We start from the raw sequence: 20453 nt of genomic DNA, 5'->3' as shown, positions 1-20453 counted from the left end.
ACGAATCAGGAATATTTTTAGTAGAACCTACCTGTGACCTTGCCCAAGGTGAGTGACTTAATGGCCTTAAAATCAATCTCAGAAAAGTTGTGTTTGAGTTTGAGAACTTGATCAACCTGGAAGAGGTCAATAAAATTACTTCAGTACAACAGCACACGGACACCCCTAGATCTCATTGTACCGCAAACTTCTGGGAACGTTCTCAGCTGCAAATCAGCTAATTCTGCCCCCAAGTGTGATTCAGTTTCTAAAGATAGCAAAGTGAATGTGCTTTGATTTTAGCATGAGAAGCTGAAAGGTATACCAGAATAGTCATATAAAGGACTTTGAAGAAACTTCCCCTGCAGAAAAGCTTAAAATGTCTGACCCTGAAATCCCCCTGCTTCTCAAAATCCATGTCTAGTCACTCCAGAATACACTCAAAGGAGGCCCCTCTAGAAATGTATTGTGAAGAATTAGTTCTGCACAGAAGAAAACCACAGAGCAGCAGACAATAGAAGATTGGTACTTGAGGAAAACCCTGGCTTTTAGCATAAACCTTTTTCATAGATAATGAGGCCTACCCACCGCAGTTTACCACCCCAAGATGGAAACTGTAGAGGAAAAAAAAAATGCAGCGCTGCATGTTTCTGTCTTCTCATTCTATTCCTTAAGACACAACCTCTCTACAGACTCTGCCACCCTTCCCTGTTAAACGATTTTTGCCCAGATCTAGCCAATCTGTTTTGCAGTATGAACTGCTGTAATTAGCCTTAGAAGAAAAGCAGAAGGAGCAGTAAGATGGTTCTCTTCTCCCTGCCTTGAAAAAACAGATGATGCAGGGAAGCAAGGCAGATGAGGGGTTTTGTCTCTCATGAGGTTGTCACACTCAGCAAGGCTTGCTTCTAGTTTCTAGGATGGGGCACTGCCATGTACACGGTGACTGCACCCTGTATTCCCTCAGCTGTTCCTTTTCTGTGAGAGGATAAGGCAGCTGGGGTCACAATCTCCCTTGGGAAACATACCCTCACTGAAATTAAATTCCTCAGCTTTTTTCTCCCTTTCGCAGCTTTTTCATGATCCATACTGTGTTTCAATGGAGACTACAGATCACACAGACACTCCTAAGCTGTGGAACCACTTCAGTGGTCCAGATGAATTTCTAGCCAAAGGTGTTTTCTAATTCACAGATTTTCAGAAGCAGGGGAAGGACCCCCCAATGGAAAACATCACTGATGGGCACTTTTTGAATAGGATCTAGATGGAGCTTTGCTCAAAGGGCTGTTCTGCTGCTGGATCAGTGTGAAAGCTTTGCCTCCTGCCAGTGATCAGGCACTGAGATCAGGGAGCCTGATTCCCAGAATTCATAGAATAATACAATGGCTTGGGTTGGAAAAAACCTTAAAGATCATCTCGTTCCAACCCTCTTGCTGTGGACAGGGACACCTCCCACTAGACCAGGTTGTTCAGAGCCCCATCCAACCTGACCTTGAACACTTCCAGAGATGGGAATCCACAACTTCTCTGGGCAACCTGTGCCAGGGTTTGTGGCCTGAAGTATAATTTAGCACTCAGCATAAGCCATGGCATACCTGGATGACGAGCTCTCTGCCTTCCCTGTTAATCTTCACATGGTGCAGCTCTCGGTTGGCAAAATTTCCAGAGTCAATGGTGAAAATGAGGAGCCCATCCTTACTCAGCTTGTATCGGACCTGTAAACTTCCTTAAAAGCAGAGCAAAATTGCATGTATAAAACCTGTGTCAGTAATGGGGTATCATTCAACAACTCTACAGAACAAATAGCTCATTTTCTTTTTATTGCAATGGAGTAACAAGGTTAATAAGTCAAGAAGGAGGTTGAAAGAGTTCAAACTGTAATGAAAAGTGTGAAGAAAATAATGCACTGGAGGAGCTTTCCTTCCTTCTGGGTTAACAATGGAGACATATAACTTAATGAGTAACTAAGTATACCAAAGGCGAGTGTGCCTGTCTGCAGGTCAGACACTGAGCACTGCCAGAAGCTGATCCACATCATCCTGTGAGGGATCACTTCCAGCAGAGGGCATGCAGGGCTTGCACTGCTCTATTAAACTAATAATGCTGGATTTTATCATTCCTTTTCATCGAGATGGAACAGACAACACAGAAGATAGTGACAACTGGGAGAAGGATAACTTAATTTCAAACAGTTAAAGGCCTGTACTTGCATTATCATTTATATGTAATAAAGTAGTATTTTTACTTTTACTTCTAACACATTTGAAGGAATTAATGTAATTCATATAAAAATGAATGCCAAACATCTCATTCAATCTTGCTATCAAAAAGCATTGTGACTTCTGATAATAGTACCATAACAAATAAAAATGCACAAGAAAACAAGGAATCCAGTATGAATATTAATCCTTCAACAAATCACTACAGGGAATGAATATCTATCTATCTATCTATCTATATATATATATATATCTATACACACACACACACAGAGGTACATATGGCATAATCTAAAAGGAAAATAATCTATTCTGGCAAAATCCTTTCAATCATACTTTTCTGAGAATTAAGGAGCAGGGAGAAAAAAAAACTCTGAAATTTTGGAACTCTTTTTATGCATCAGCAACCAAAATATATGGAACTGTAGCACCATAGAAAGCTTTTACTGTTTCCAAAGAGAAAATGAATGCTGACAGCACCCCAGCCCTGAGAAAGGTCCTGCATTTTTTCCATGTTCTCAAAATCGTCAGGAATTTTTTCACCTCTACACACCTCACAGTGAAGTTGCTAGTCCTTCAAGATAGGACCCCTAGCCCAGTTAAAATAGTTCCCCCTCGTTTTCCCTTGCCAGGATGTTTTGCTCCTAAGAGCTGTACTTTTAAAAAAGTATTACAAAATTCAGTATATCCCAGATGAGCACTGACACTCTCTGGGATTTGTAGGATAGAAAAAAAGCTTCCAAAATCAAGAGGGAAAATGAGAATGAACTACTAGGATGAAGGCTTTTAAGCTGATTGAGAGGTCTGCTGGTTCAGGGGAAATTTTAAAGTGAAAATAAAAAAAAAAAGGGATAAAAGGCATTTACATTCTCACACATAGTCATGGACTTTAGAGGGGAATTTGTGAAGAGATCAAGGTCAGTAAAAACTGCTAAATTATTCAGTGTGATATTATAGTTCCCAATTCACCTGCCCCAAATCATACTGCAGATCTCCCAGCCCTCATTGCATAGTGAGGGCAAGGAGGTGCTGTCTGTCACCATGAATGTCACACTCAAAGGTCCAAATCTAAATCACAATCACATTATCTGGTACTGAACAAAAGGTGCATCAACAGGGATTAACAGTGTAAACATCTTAAAAACACTTCAGAAACACATGAGAAAAGAAGCCCAAGTGCAAGGAAGTTCTTCAGATTTGCTCTGGGCAGTGGAAGAGCTGATAAAAAGCGCAAAGTTTGACTGACCCTGAATACCACAGCTAAGATCACCACACAGAATAAGCTGAAACTAAAATGGGATAGTCTAACAGACTGGTCCAAACTAAAAATCATGTCTCAGCAGGAGTTTTATAGGCTGCCTCTTAGCTGGAGCCTTTGAAAGAGATGTAAAGCAAAAAATGGAACAGGGCCTTAGTTTGTAAATGTGAAAAAAGCGTCTCTGCTTTTTTTGAATGTTATGAACACGCATGTATATAAAGTATAATTGGTACTACTGCATGCAGGTGATCAACAACAGCAACCAGCACATCTGTGTTCAAAGGGAGTCAGCATGGCATGCAGTCTATCCAGGCTCTCAGCTGCTGCAAACAGGGATTTACCCATTGACTTTGTCAGGAAAGCACTGATTTTAAACCCGAAACCATCTGTTCCATTTGTTGGGAGACAATGGAGGAGGCTCTTGGCATCCATTAAGAACAGATCTTACTTTCTATAGTGGTGCAATTTCACCTTAAATCATGTAAAGAGATCAGTGAACAGCATTTTATTTTGTCAAATTGCTTTGAGTTTCAGTGGCAACTTTTTTTATGGACAGCTGCTCTTCAAAACTATTGAATTCCAACTGGCATTTTGCCTGGGGCCAAATTTGCATTAATATAAACCAGAAGTACATGGGCTCATCTCTTGAGGTGTTTTTGAATTTTCACCATTGTAGATGAGAGCTGATTTTGCCTTGCATTCAATACCAAAACTTCTGTGCTCAGATTACAGAATAATTTTCTTGGCAGATTAAATTGCCATTTTATTACTTGACAAGCAAAGTAAATGGATTGTTAATTAGAATTATTATTAAGAATTTTATTTTGTCCTCTGAATTTTGATTATCTGGTCCACTGACTTTCTCCATCACATCAGACCAAGTTCAGTAACTGCAAATGGAAATCAGTGCATAAACCAGCTCTATTCTCCCTATTCTCTATTTTGCATCATTTTTGCCTCACAATAGGGGTTCACACTAATCATGAGCAGTGTAATTTCTGTCAGTCTTGTTGTACTCATGCCTGTCATCCTCTTTTCAGCTCTCCATGTCTGAGCATGCGCACCTAGAGTGTCATAATGCTCAAGCAATGTGCAGCCAGTCGTGTTCCTTCTCTAATGTACATCCAATTGCTGGACACAATTGCTATTAAGTCAATAAATGAGGAAGGGAAAGGAAAAGAAAGATATCTTTATTTTGGCCTTGGGCTGGAAAATTTTACTGGGCACATTACCCCAGCAGTATTAGGTCAGAGTAGATTCACACATGATAGTTGTAGTTATCCATCCCCTTCGGCTTTGAATTCTGCGTCTAGAACAGCCTGAGAGCGGAGCAAGCTCGGCTTAGCCACAGAGTTACTGAGCACAGCACGGCCTCTTTTCAGCACTTCCTGAAGAAATGATTCCATGGGGGCTGCCATGCTGCTGGGATGAGACCACTGCCAGTGTCAAAGCTGGCTTCGGCACATCACTGTGGTCTTCAGTCTGCAACCTGCAATACTAAAATCCACAATTGTAGGGCTGAATGACATCTGCCTGATGATATCAAACAGCTAAGAGCCATTTGAATAGGATTCCTGGGGGTTCCCTTGTGCAGGGGGAAGTCCTGGGAAACAGAGACCAAAGGGCAGTATTTATGCCATCCCATGCTGGTGACTAAGTCAGAAGTGGCTTTTCTGAAACAAAACACTCCCAGGACACTCTTTCAATGATGATGGAGGCCAGCACTAGTACTTGCTAGAAGAACACTAATGATCAGTGTCAGCATAACCAACCTCCAGGCAGCTACAGGAATAGCATGGGGCCTTCAAACTGCTTTTTTTGTCTGAGGGATAAGCTGCTGTAGCAGCTCTCAAGACTACTGGTAATAAGGATATAAAACTGGTTAGAGATTTCAAAGTCTTCAGTCTGAAGAACAAAAACATATTCCCAGACTGCACAGTGTGAAGAAATACCTTGGTCATGGTGTTATATATTCTATGTCCCAAACCTGTGCTGACTGAACACATCAACAGAAAGCTGCCTTTCTTTGCTCTGTGTCTACAGCAGTGCCTGAGTGGAATGTCAGAAACAATCTGTTGGCTTTGTGGCCTATGCCCACCAAATTTACATCAATTCTGGACTGTCAAAGCTTGTGTTGAAAATCAAATAGTAATTTTTAAATCATCATCTAGAAAAGGGAAAATGTTATACAGAATGTTCCAGCTCAGGAAAAGACTCCCTTGTTTGAAAGACCTCACCCACAGCTAGGTATTTGGCAAAAGGATTAAAGCAGCTTTGCAGAAAAGAGAAATGGATACCAAGAATTTGGTCTGTAAATCCATCATTCTTAAGTAAAATTCTTGTCACACATGTCACCAGGACCACAGGTCTTGTGTCATTTAGTCCAAAGGACCAAAGAGCAAGGAAGGGAATGGCATCCGTTGGAGTCTGAGACTTCTCTGCAGGACCTTTATTTAGGGAAACTGGTTTTAAACGACCCCAAATTGAACCCAACAACTCTCGCCAACTTCAACAGCACTTCTTAATGACTTAAACTGGCTGGAGCAGCTGGAAAGACATCTTGCTCTGCTCAGAGAAGCTGAGGTTAATTCAGGAGCATGTGTGGGTGGCACATTTAAAATGTACAAATTTATCACCATCGTGTAACTTCATTAACACATTTAAACCAGGGCAGCTGAAACTCTGATTTGGGGAAAATGTGTATGTACAAAATAGTGAAACACTGCATTAGATAAAAGGGCATTGGACTACCCCTGCATGTCTTGTTGCCTCAGTGTCACCCAGAGGAAAGCGTTTAGGACCAACAGAACTTCTTACAGCTGTCTCAAACTCGCAGCCACCCTTGTTGGGCTGCTAGACTTTAACTACACCACCACACGCACTCTCCAGACTCAGCCAAGCTACAGCTGAAAAATAAAATAATTAAGGAAAGCACAAATTAAACAAAGGGTGGAATGTATTAGTGAGGCTACTGATGTTGCTGTGATGAAAAAAAATTAAAATTTAAAGTATTTAGCTCGAAAGCCATTTGCAGTCCATAAGGTGTAAATGTTTGTTCACTTCTGATTGCAGAACAGCACATGGCACTTTTCCGTCCTCTCTACCACAAAATATATCTCTGGGAACTTGCACAGTTTCAGCGTGGCAGTGTCCCTCTTCATAGCCTAGATATTTAAAAATGAACCACTATTTTCTCAGTTAGGAACAGCTGGCTTAGAAACATGTTCCTTAATTAGCAGCTTCTCCCCAGGGATATTTACTCAGCAAATTTACTCTCCATTTGAAGTGCTGCTGGTGATTTTAAGAACAGAGCCCACCTCTTCAGTGTCCAGTGATGTTTAACTAAGCAAGTAGTTGCACTTTTTTAGGAGGTGACTCTTCCTATTTGTTTTGCATGGAAAAAACAAAGAAGAAAAACTGTTGAACATACTTGCTGATACCACTACTCAGCTATTGCACTCACTTAGACAATACCGTTTCATAGGGTTTAAAAGAAAAATACACCACTTAATTTTTTGCAGTCTCTTTCAGTAATAAAAAAACCCAGGAGGTTATTTGAATGCCTCTCACTCAATGCTTGAGACATTCAAGACTTAAGGATCATATTCAGACCATCTTATATTAAAAAAAAAAAAAAAAAAGAAAAACAACACTTTCTCTTCGCATTGCACTTCTTCAACTTAGAAAAAACCCCACACACCAAAAGGAGCCTATCTGGAGGCCCATGACCTCAGCTAATTTTACAATCCTGCTAGACAGCTGGACCCAGATTGAGATTGTCACTTAAACATCAATAAATGTAGCTGGTTCCCTTACGTGACTGAGAAATGTGTTTAACCTTCACAGACATCTCATTCCCACCAGCCGCCAGTTGGCTGAACACAGACTGACCAGCAATTAACAAGGAATGGGCAGATGCTTCTTGCTCCAAAGGTAAAAAATACAGCAAATCTAAAAAATTACCCGGAGCATCACAGTCAGAGCTCATCTTGCACACACTGAGTGGCCTAAACACAGAGCTTATTCCAGTTATTTTAAGGGGACCACTTATCTGAACAAAACAGCTCGTGTACACGGTGATGTGGCTGGGTCTAAAATGGGAATTGGGCTAACCCATGGATGTGGGAAAATCCTGAACACTGTCTCTCCAGCTCAGCTCATGGGTAAGCATACACAGTGGTGCTTTTATGTACCCTGGAGGACAGAGCACTGCCACAATTTGGTATCTACCAGCTTGATGGCTGCTGACCAATCGTCTTCCTTCTTTATGCCACGGTTTATCCCTGGTAAAATACATGAATGTTCATTCACTGAAAAATGACAAGAAATCTCTGAGGGAGGAGCAATTTAAAAAACACACTATTAGTCACTATCATTATCTCCACATTCCTAGATATTTCTTTTAGGTGAAGGAAGTGTTTACTGTTTCTTTTACAAAGTGATGCAACATTAACTATCTTTATTCCCTGAAGGTGATTGAATGTAAAGATGAAGGTGAGAACTGAGGGTTTCAGTTATAGTTAAATCTCCCTGAAAGCACCTGCTTTCTGGCAGTGAGATTTGTTCTCTGGTAAATTTTATACCATACCTTTTCTACATATTCTTCAAAATTTTAAAACACTTTCACTTTAAGACCCTTCATTAACAAAGGCTATCACAGAATCACAGAATGGTTCCGGTTGGAAAGGACCCTAAACATTACCTGGTTCCAACTTCCCTGCCATGGAAATGGACATGGGAACAGACACCTTCCACTAGACCACGTTGCTCAAAGTCCTACCCAACCTGGTCTTGAACACTTCTAGGGATGGGTATCCAAAACTTGTCTGGGCAACCCATTCCACTGCCTCAGCACCCTCATAATGAATTTCTTTCTAACATCAAATCTAAACATACCCTCTTTCAGTTTGAAGCCTTCCCCCCTTGCCCCATCATACCTGTGTAACATGTCCCTCTCCAGCTTTGTTGCAGCCCCCCTCTAAGTACTGGAAGGGCTCTAATTCTCCTCAGAGCCTTCTCTTCTCCAGGCTGAACCCCAACTCTCTCAGCCTGTCTTCACTGGAAGGGTGCTTCAGCCATCTGATCATTTTTGTAGCCCTCCTCCAGACTTGCTTCAACAGGTCCACATCCTTCTCATGATGGGACCCCAGAGCCGTTTGAATGCTCTGGGTGGGATCTCACAACAGTGGAGTAGAGGGGGAGAATCACCTCCCTCGACCTGCTGGCCACGCTGCTTTCGATACAGCTGGCTTTCTAGATTGTGAGATCACGTTGCCAGGTCATGATGAGCTTCTCATTAACCAGTGCTCTCAAGTTTTTTCCTCAGGGCTGGTCTCAATCCATTCTACATCCAGCCTATATGTGTGCTTGGGACTGCCCACAATCATATTCAGGACCTTGCACTTAGCCTTGTTGAACTTCATGATATGAAGCCTCTGTGTGATACTATTGGACCAAATGTTCATATCTGTGCTCAAATCTCCCTTTCTGTCTTTAAACACACACTGGACGCTGACAGTCTCACACTCATTCAGTAGGCCCTATGGTTTACTCACCTTTGTATGAAGAAGAATCTTGCCAGGCTTCCGTCTCCCTCTGTACTTTTTACTTAAGAATAGCAGAGCAGCCAGGCTGGCAGGAAGAGTTTTTATTCTTTACCCAGTGAATGAAATATAAAGTATCATCCTATGACTTTTATTCCAAAAGTTCAACCTGGCTTTGCAAATTATGCAACATCATTAATGCTGTGTGAACAGCTCTTGGTAAAAAAGACTGAGATCTGTTGTGATACCCTGAGAAAGTCATCCCAGCCTGCCCTCACCGAGGATCTGCCTCACAGTTTCCATTTTTCCTAATATCCTTTAACCATTCTTCTTTCCATTTTGGCAGTACAGATGCCTGTTCAAGTGAGGACTTGTTTCATGCTGACCTAACAAACAGCCATTATGTTCAGCAATGAGAACAAAGAAAAAGATGGTATGAACAGGAAAAAAAGAAGCAATTTGAGCACTACATGATGCCTGAGCAGGAGAGTGAGCAATAATCTTTTAGACAAAACTAGTGAGAAGTAATCATATGCTTCTTCTAAAACCTCCTTGTAATTCTTAACTCATAATAAAGGCAGCACAGAACTTTGTGGATTAATGGCTTTCTAAGGTTAATGATGCTCGTTTGTGTTGAGCTCTAGAGAAACTGCCTGGCTGGTCACCAATCTCTGGGAAATGTTCTGCTCCTCTAACCAGTAAGCCCATCTAAGGATTGCCTGTCATGTGGGTTATGCCACTCTCTGCAAATGGAGAAGTTGGATCCTTTAGTCAGTGACCTCCTGATTACAGCAACCTTTCAAGGGAGATATTTGAGTTTAGAACTAGCTGCAACCACTGGCATACAAGGAACTGACTCATGTTCTTAAGTCATCTAATGGGGAAAATGAGTGGAAGAATAAAAAATTTACCTAATAAAAATCCTTTTGCAAGAACCATATAATGATAGCATTGTAATGACTTTTCTCTAGTAAAATATATGCTTATACATATAAGCTTTCAGTAATTTACCTTCAAATGCATACTTCTGTGATTTTTCAAAGAACCATGGAATGGCTGAAGTTGTAAGGGATCTCTGGAGGACATGCTGTCCATCCCTGTCCCCCTAAAGGGACCCTTCAAGTCAGTTGCCCAGGGCCATGTCCAGATGGCTTCTGAATACCTCCAAGGATGGAGACTCTACAATTCTCTAGGCAAGATGTGCCAGTGCTCAGTCACCTTCACACTAAAAAGAGTTTTCTCTTTCTCATATTCAGATGAAACCTCATCATTTTTGTTTGTGGCCACTGCCTTTTGAGTGGCCTTGCAATGACATCTTCCAGTTCTGTCATCACTTGTGGGTGCATCCTACCAGAGCCCATGGATTTATGTGTGCCCAGTTCGCTTAATGTCCATCCTCTGATCTGATCCTCTTTCACCAAGCTTACATCTACCTTGCTCCAGACTTTTCCCCCCGCAGCTCCCGAAGGCCACTCTCACTTGTAACGACTAAGACATAAACACCCAATTTCACTAAGAAAGGCAAGAAGGAAGAAGTCACCTTTTCATGATGCAGACATGATATGCTATGGGAAAAATTAACAAGTTAATAGGGATACTACATACAAGATAGAGGAGGAGATTTACTTGGACCCAGACTCAGTCTCCCAAGTATTGGGCTCTCTGTTGTGTACAAACAGCTACAGTGCTCCAAGGCAGCACTTAAACAATGGTTCTGCTGGACTACAGTTTTTACTACACTGCTCAGTCTGTCCACAACACAGATAATCTCAAGTTAAAAATAACTGAAAAATTACTATCAATTTTCAAGGCTAAAGCTTTCAATAAAAGGAGTTCTGAAATACCCTTCTTTCAGAGTTACTGAAGAGCAAATATATATATGCAGCATCTATTCAAAACAGGATGCTCTGTCCTTCCTCTCATTCCTTTCAGGACAGTTCCAGAGAAATCCAACAATAAAAACGACTTACCAGCTGCAAAATGTGAGCTAGGAACTCAAGTCTTCTAGGAGATAAAGCACCTCCTATAAGCAAATGGGAACACAGGTCTCCTTCCCAGCTGATTATCTGCAGACAGTGGTCTGGAGTTTTATGCCAGAGAGCAGTAAGTTCAAAGTCAGTCTGTATATAGCCAGAGCACAGATCAATTATTAACTGCCTGTTCAACCCTTCCTGCTCTACGTAATCCAATTACAGTTCCCTTGTTTTCCCTTGTGGACCTTCAGAACATCTCTTGACCCTCCACTATGGCAAAATAATCTTCATGAGTACAAACATGTCCATGAATTCAGCTAATGAGACAGATCTTTCAGTTCTCTCCACTTGGAAAGCAGAGATAGAGATCTGCCAGAGTCCTTGGCTGAATGTTGTGGCAGCTTCTTCTTTCAAGTTAGTTTTGCGCACTTAAAAATTTAAAGTGCCATATGCTAACAAAAACATAAAATAAAATTGCGTTTGGGTGCCTAGTCCACCTCTTTCCTCAAAGACTTTTTAGTGCTGGATTTGAAGTGAAAACACTAGTCAGCATTCCTATTTTCTGTGAAGTGTGCTTACAGCAGGGGAACATCTTAGTGACCAGTGTGATTTCTAACCACGGAAGTTTCTCTCTTTAGATAAATAAGCTGATAGATCTCCTGCCACCCCAGCCCTGCCTACTCATGGTACCAAAGCCAGCTTCCCATTTAAGGCAACTGCAGAAAATTTCTTTTACATTCATCATTACTGACCAAACTGTCTCTGGCCCCTCACTCAGTGAACAACATAAGATTTCAGGGGCCAACTGCAACAATTGCTTGACATTACATTTAGAAGACTTCTATGCTATCTGCCATATAATGGCTGTGAACCAGAGCTAGACTGGGAACAATCCTCAGTCACTCAGTTGCTTGTCTCCTCCACAAAGCTGTCTCCCATACTTCCCAATGTGCCTTTCTTTCCTGCTCCTGCTCTGTTAAAAGCAGCAATACCTGAACTTTGTCACCATTTCTCATTTCGGTCACATAAATTGTGCAGATTGTTCAGTGCCTGCTGCAAGTCTGTAAGGCACAAGGTGCCCTCCAAGGGGAACTACATGAGCAACAGTGTAGTCGAGAGGGTCTTTCTGCAGCAGTTAGCTAATGTCCCAAAACTAAGACCCACAAGGGAGCAAGGAAAAAGAACCAGAAGAGTCATCCCCCAAATCCACCCAAGTCCTATTTCTCCTATTTTAGTTTTGACCCATTAAACTTCAGAGTATTCAGTGTAAATAGGATGCCTCAAAGACTGAACTGGATTTTTTTCATCTCTTTTCCACTGAGTAAGAAAAGCTTTGGTTGTTGGAGATGCAGCTCAACAGACTTGAAGGCAAAAACAATAGAGAATTTACATGCTTTCAATAGAAAGGCTGTTTCTGATTTAGAGACAGGAGGAGATTACAGGTGATTATGAGTTTATAAGAAAAAATGAATCAGTAGCTTCTCACTAATATTTACTTTTTTTTTTAGAGTGTTAACTCAGCTTACCTTTGTTACACATTTTGATTTCTTTTCCTATTCACTTCAAATGTCAGCTGATTTTAAGACTTTATAGGCCAGGGAAGTGGAGCTGATATAAGTCCTGCTACTGTATGCTGAGTATCAGAGACCTAAGAATTACTCAAGCTGTTTTTATTTGCACTGCTGTTTTTAACTGTGCCTTTTTCCTTGTCTTTAATCTTTCCTCTTCAAAGTCAGAGTCTTGCTTTCCAAAAGAAATGGAGAGCAAATGTCAGTGTGATGGCAATAGATGCTGGAAAGGTGGAAATAGAAAAGAAGGACTCAAAAGGTTTAATTTCTTATGAGATTAGATAATAAATACAGATAATTTTTCAATCACTCTAGCATAGTTTGAGATTCTATCTCTCTTCTTTGATGCTAGCTACCTGCTTTTTTTCTAGATTAGGAATCATATTGTTTCCATGGAGAAAGCCAACAAAACTGAGAATCAAAGACTTGTGAAAACATTTTCTAGACAATATATTTCATCATATTCATATCACATTTGATTACTTGCAGGGGGGTAGGAAACATGAAGAAAGGAGAAGCAAAGTTTATTTCTACATTCTTTCTTTTAACAGTTTTCTCTCCCATCATTTATTATCTTTAGGGAACAAGGCACAGATAATATTATAAAGGTACTGGTAACTGTGAAATCGTGTAATTGCAAAAATGTACAGTGAAGAGCAAGCCTGGGAAAGAAAAAAAATACTCTTTTCTTGGTAGTATCTTCACATGATGTGGATAATTTCTGTGGATTGACACACTGAGAAGACTAATTAGAGATGTTTACCCATCTTCTGTAGCTTAGTAACAGGCACTATAATTTTTCTACAGAAAGAGATATTAAAAATGCCAATCATTAAAGTACTGCTAATTTCTTGGATGTGGGACCAATGGGACTACATGAGCTTTACATACATACCCATCTATGTATGTGTGTGTGTATATGTATATATACACACACCCATCTATGTACAATACATACACATACATTTGTAGCTGTAATTTAAAAATCCAAGAAAGACTGGAGAGGAAAGGAACATGCTCTTATATGCATACCATTTTCAAATCATATGTATGATTTCAGGGTATCAGTATTAACTAATGGAGGAAAGAATCCCTAAGCCATCTTTAAAACCACCAGCTTTTGAAACCTTACCTGCGAACTGCCAGGACATGAGCCCATTGATCAGAGGTAAGAACAAACTCTGTGGTATGGATACGTTCTACAGGTGGGAACTGCTTCTAGAAGTATTATATAGATATAAATTTACTGAAATCAATTGATTTTAGGTAATATTCACACCTGACTGAATTAGACCATAGGTGCCCATACAAATTCACTTTTATATAAGCCCTTTTAGTATACTCTAACTATGAATAATCCTTGCAAACAGTTTCACTTCTCTAATGTCAAATATTTAACATGTGAAATCAGAAGTAGGAGAAACATTCTTCTCATTGTCACTTTTATTAACTAGCAATTTGCCTACTTATTTTGTGGATAATAGAAAAGAGGAATAACCGAATACGTGAGCAGTAGCTTCAAAAATAGTTACGAAAGGTGAAATACTTAATTATATGTAGACTGTTCCAATACAGTTTTTTAACAAATGGAAAGGGACTTGGGATTATGGTAAAGAGTATTACTGCTCACCTCCTAAGTGAGAAAGTCCATTCCCATTTCTCCAGGAGCCTAACCTTTATTTAACCAATCAGTTATCCAGCAGGGACCTGGTTATGTCCTACTACACACTGTCAAACTCAGCAAGATTCCTTGAAAGTGAGCCAATAACAGAGAAGGAATCACACGCACTTCTAATGCTACAAAGGACATTGATATTCATAGTCCAGTAACTTTATGGCAAGCATAAACCTCTTGGAGGAAGAAAGAGTAACATATCTGAACATTATTTTCATTGGAATAATTTCAATTCCAACAAGACTAAAAAGTAAAAGGACATGAAATTTAACGAATTATTCCATTTGGGACAAAAGGCAGAGAATATACATGACTGAAATGACTGTCTTGAAAAAATGTCACAGAAGCATGCACTGAGTAATCCTGAAGGAGACTTTCAGGAGTTAACAAAGGTCAGCTAGTTATCTTAATCATTCTTTGCATATAGTGCTACACTTTATAGTCCAGAATTTTGGAACCTGACATCTCACCAACCCTCTAAACAACTGTTACCACCTTATTACAAGTGAATAAAAAGAGGTGCAGGTCTGAGAAAAGCACCATTGTTTGTACTGCCTGACTGTGCTGAGACCTGCACCACCTAATTTCTACAGGTACTGAGAGCGCCTGTCTCCACCTAAGCCAAAGCTGAAATCTGCAGATGCTGCAGCTGACAAAATGAAAGGTCATTTTCATTTTCATGAGCTCTGCTCCTGCTGAGCTGCTACAAGACATCCTGATGTCTTGATCCCAACCCCTTTCCCAAGCACTATTAGAGACCCCCTTCTAGAGCTCCACAATTATAGCTTGCTTATAGTGTATTCTATCAATAAAAGTCAATTGACTTATGTTTCTAAGGTCATTTTAGATTACTGTGGCAGCAGTAAAGGTGATTTAAATGGATATTGCATTGTCATTAACTTTAGGGCTATTTCCAATTGCCTGAGTGGCATCAAAAGACCTGAGTGAAACTGAGAAGCAGATTCCAAGGTTTTACCTCAGCAGGGGCTAACCTCCATCACCCTGGAACTACACACTAGAATATTCATACATCCAAAAATCATAAACACTGGTCTACAAGAGCACATTAGAGATGGAAATCTGGGACTGGACAGGAGAGGGTGAGGGTCACCTCAGTAGTCCCACCTCCCTGCTGCAGCTTCGCTTGGTGTAGATTGGCTCACGCAGTTATTATTCCAGTTGCCCCTCCCAGGGATGCCAGCCCCAATGCTATCCACATGACATAACCAAGAGATAAACTACTGAAAACTCCATATTGAGAATAAAACCTTTTTTTTTTTCAAATCTTCTAAGGCTTTATTTGACAGTACTTGAAAGCTTAGTTATTCTGGAATTTTCAAGGCTTCAGAGTGGTCTGGGTCATTCAGTCAAATCTACATATTCAACCATGTGACATTAACTTTCTATTGTTTGCCACAGGCAACTGACTCACCAATACTCTTACTCATCATTTCCAATGCTCCAGTGCCTGATAACTCTTGAAAAATTCAAATTTCCCCATTTGTCTAAGATGATGTTTGTCTGGAGTGAGTTTTCTGAAAGAACTGCAAGGACTGAGGAGCAAGAGTTTTACTGAGAAGACAAAGGTCTATGCCCCTAAAATCTTAACAGATTTTCAAAAAGTACCCATGTCAAGTATCTTCAAACAGGAAATGGATTTACACTTCATGTTTTGGTGAGTAAGCCTAGAAAACTTGGACATATTCTAGCTTTAATATTCAGACATACTAGCCATATTCCATTGAAACAGTCCAGTGAGGAGCAGTACATGTGCCAAGACAGAATGCAAAAGATAGAATTATAAATATATTTGTGCACCAAATGCTCTTGTACATACATAGTATTTCTCATTCCCTTATCTTGGTGGCCTAATGGATCTCAGTGTGGAATAAATAGCAAGGAATTACTATTGTACAGTCCTGCCAAATGGAAGTCAAAGCACATTTTAAGCCCCAACAGCATGATTACTCAAAGACTGACTAGGCAAGTGTAGCACTGAATGCCAAATAAAGGGACATAAACAAGAGTAATGGCCATTTTCACGAACTGAACACCATGAAGTTGATAAAGTTGCAGACACAGAAATGAACTTAAATCAGTGCAAAATTCTATTCTATTCTCCCACAAAAAAAACCCCATACAAACAAACAAAAAAAACCCCAAAAAACTTCAGTTACACTGGTCTCCCTTTGGTAGCAAATCAAGGCTACTTACCATTCTTGGAGAGAATCACAGCCAAATATTCATGAAAGTAGGTGTTGATGTACAGCAGAAGGCTTGGAGTGTGTGCCGTGAGAAAGCTGAATGCAATATTCTCCTTGGACACGACAGCATCCACATAAATGGCAGAGCTTGAGGTGCTTGCATTCTTTGTGACAGGATAAGGTTCTTGGAAAGTATAGGTAACAGAAGTGCCGGCTTCAAATAATGCAGAAACCTCTGAAAGCATATATAAATAAACCAAAGGAATTATTTCAGCTACTGCATCTTCAAATCTTCCAGGCAGGGATGGACAAGAACTGACTGCCTCAGAAGTAGAACACTGCAAAACACCCCTGATCCATCACCCTTCCTTCATTTGTATAAGCAGTGTGTCCTTTCTTCCAGATTGTTTGTCTGACAGAAAGAGTAACAGTGTATGGAGACATAAATTCAACTGTTTTAGTGCTGGAATCAGAACTCCATGAGATGGAACAGCCCAAATGTCTATCAGACAAATAAATGCTTTGTTCACCATCTTGTGACAGTGACATGTAAGGCAATATTCTCTGTTGTGCCCCCACAATAGATTTGTTCTTTCCAGTCTCCTTTTTAAAGAAATTAATTATTAAAGTAACACACTGACCAAAGACAGCCAGTAAAGGAAGCTTACTGGGGAACTTTGGGAGCATCAAACGAAGAGAAACATCTACCTGTGCATCCTCAGATCCTAGGAAGTCATGCTTCTGTTTCCATTAAACACAACATAGTCTGACTATGAATGACACAGGACAACAGCAGGGTTTTTCTTCAGTGAAGTCAGGATGGTGACTCTCCAGTAAAGCAGCTTCACCTTTACAGCAGCATCTTCTAATGGGACACTATGTGGGTGTTTGAGATGTCTGTTGCAACATCCGTGCCAAGCCCTCAGCTTTGGTAAGTGAGCATAGTTCCACAGACTGCAGTACAACTGTCCTGCTTCTGGCCAGGATGAGGTTAACTTTGCAGTAGCCAGGGCAGGGCATGGCTAGGACCTGGAGTTTATTCTATACCACCCCACATCATTTTCGGGGGATGGAGGAAGGGCTCTCTTCTGGGTCAGCCTAGCTGGTGGCGGAAGGAGGTGAGAATTGTTTGCCTCTTTCTTGTATCCTCTACTGTTACAGTTACTGTTTGGGTTTTTTTAAAAGTCACTGCTGTTTCCAGTAAATCGTTCTTATATCAATTTATGATCTTTACCTTTTGTGCAGTAAAGGCGGAGGCAGAGGGGAGAGGAGAGTGAGTGAGATCACTCCATGGTTTCAGTGGAATCACTGAATTTGAGAATACCATTCCTAAACCACGACAACAGCTAAGCCAATTAACACCAGCAGATGATGCAACCCATTTAGCAAACCTGTTGCATTTGTGAGGTGGGGGACAACCATGGAAATTAAAAATTCACACTGCACCTTGTTACTGAGCAGTGATTTTGTAGCTCCAAAAAGCCTGCTTGATAAATTAGATGTTCCTTATTTGCCCTGGTTTTTTTCTGTTGCTGACAGCACCTCCTATAAGCCACCAGATAGGTTCAGTGAGGACACATTTACCAAAGACTGAGCCATGCAAATCAGTTTTCTCCTGAATGCTTCATGCTTATTCTAAAGATTTCTTAACGTTTGGATGGCTTGTCACAAGAATGGCAAAAAAACCCATAAAAAGACTACCTCTTTTTGTCACATCAGTGCTCTAAAACTTTGTAAAGAAAAGCTCTTAAGGATTTGTTAAGGTGAACAAAATAAGACGAGGTTTAAAAAACAAGCCAACTAAATATTCAGACATGGGCAAACACCTGCTATGAAGAATTTCAGCCCTTTTCCCTATCATCTGGGGATAGATATATGCAATGGAATACAGGAATCATAGTGGGATATAGCTGTGAACTTCATTAGTACAACTAACACCATTTTAATTTCTGAGGCCAACACTGAAGTCAACAAAAGGAGGTCTTAGAGCCTGCTTAAGACAAACACTTAGTAACACTGAACAGGGACAGCTGATAATAGAACATCTTGAAACAGGGGGACACCAAGGTGACATGGGTGAAATGGTGCTGTAATTCAGAATTATTGCACAAACCACTAAAGTCTTGGGATCAAAGCATGCTGCCTACCTTCCTTGCAGAAAGGTCCTTCATAGGCTGAGTTGGTACAATCACAGAAGTAACCATTATACTTCTCCACACATTTTCCTCCATTATGACACAGGTTCCCGTAACTGCTGCAATGTCCTGGGCATCCAGGTTTAACACCAGGTGTCATTTTAGCTCTCTCCTCGAGGTCAAGTTTCTGTCCATTTAAATGCAGAGATCGAATGCATCCCAAAAAGCCCTTCTGTCTGGAAGCTGTTCCCCCTGAAAAAGAGAAAAACAGACATGCACTCACTGGTGAGTCTGCACAGTAATCAAAGCCATGAAGTTCAACCCTGAGGTACAAACATGAATCCACAAATTTAAAAAACTATTATATATCAATGTGTACAGTTGCAAAAGATGACAGATGGACAGCCTTGGAAATTAAGGTGTCTCTCTATTTTTATGAAAGGACTAGAAAGCTGTATGTGACACTTTGTAATTCTTGTCTTTTTTGGCTTATCTACTGCCCTGTCTGACATTAAAACTGCAAATTCATTTAGAAGAAAGATTAGTTTCTTCATCTTATGTCTGCATATCACCAAATACATGAGAAAACTAAACCAAAAATGTTGGGGTTTTGTTGTTTTTTTCTATTTGTTATCTTAGTACAAACACCCTAATCCCACCAGCAGGAGAGTTACACATGCTGATGAGTCCAGATAGCAGGGATGAATCATGTTCAGCACCAGACCTGCTGGCTGAAGGGAAATGACTTGAGTCTGAATTTATGCATGACTGCCCAGCCTGATGGTGTTGCATGTAAATGGCTGTTGTAGGCCTGAAACATGAGTTCAGTTCACAGATGTGTTATTTATTACAACAGATGAACATGATTGCATTTCTTCCTGAAGACCAGGCCTGTATGCAAGAGGGCAGTTCAATCTCTACAAGATAACTAGATTCATATCTGTCGAATGGAACTGCTAACAGTGTTACAGTGAAGGCATTTTCCCTAAGAGGTAATCTCTGAGAATGATAATAATGATGATTGTTGAAGTTCTCTATGAAAATATAACAATTTTTCTTATCATAGGCTTTTTTTTTGGCAGTTGCCAATGTTTTTCTTTTGAAGATACTGCAATTTTGATTGCTGCTAGGAAATCTAGTTCTGGTCCAGGAGTTATCAGCATTTGCAGACTCTTAAAAGCTAGCTTTATTGGTGATGCTCCTGCAAAAGTAGTATGAAAGAACTTATTATTCTTCTGTAGAAGTTGGCTCTATTTCAAAGCATATGATTTAAGAGATTATATCACTTGATAAGCCCTAGCAGAAGAGCATTTGTTTTTTTCCATAAATTAATTAAAGCAAGACTTTTTCAAACTAAAGAGAATGCAGCAACAGTCTGAAAAGGAACTTCACTCAAGGCCTAGTGTTCTACTACACCATTCTGTCATACTTTTCTTTCTGGAACATTAATAGCAGAAATACTGGATGTGAATTAGAGTAATTGAACTATAGATAGTATGCATGAGACACATTTATTCCATGCTCATTTTCTGACACCTTTCTCAGAGAAGTAAATATTTTTAAGTTTCTCTTTAGCCAGCTATTTCTTTCAGGTGAGCAAACGTTAGCTCACTTATTTTAAAGACCCTTTGAGGACAAGAATCAGGCCTTCTGCATTTGCTGCACTGCATACACAATCCTTTTATTTGGAGACTTTGTTCCAAAACAAAACATACAGAATTTTCAGTAAAGACCATGTAAGTAGAAATGGGATTTCTCCCTTTAAGGCTACTGGATACTCTGTTTTCTTTTGCCTGGAGGCCACCATAAATATCACAAGGATGAATGACAGCTTCCTTGCCTCTTCTCTGCACACATACAAATCCCAGCTATAATATATAAAAAATGAGTAAAAACTATTGC

At 40.2% G+C, this 20453-nt stretch overlaps 1 protein-coding gene across 1 annotated transcript in view; it reads right to left on the bottom strand.

The window, feature by feature from the left end:
* The window catches only part of CNTNAP5 (contactin associated protein family member 5), a 275472-nt gene that overhangs the window by 17408 nt on the left and 237611 nt on the right, over positions 1-20453 (bottom strand). The window contains exons 18-21 of the mRNA XM_039554726.1: positions 18564-18803; positions 16427-16651; positions 1572-1702; positions 32-116 (exon numbers count right to left, since the gene is read on the bottom strand). Of these exons, the coding sequence (XP_039410660.1) occupies positions 32-116; positions 1572-1702; positions 16427-16651; positions 18564-18803 (681 nt within the window). The remainder of the gene's footprint in view (positions 1-31; positions 117-1571; positions 1703-16426; positions 16652-18563; positions 18804-20453) is intronic.

This window comes from Corvus cornix, chromosome 7, assembly GCF_000738735.6.
Source record: "Corvus cornix cornix isolate S_Up_H32 chromosome 7, ASM73873v5, whole genome shotgun sequence".
Taxonomy (NCBI): Eukaryota; Metazoa; Chordata; class Aves; order Passeriformes; family Corvidae; genus Corvus; species Corvus cornix.
This window is presented reverse-complemented; position numbering and strand designations above follow the sequence as displayed.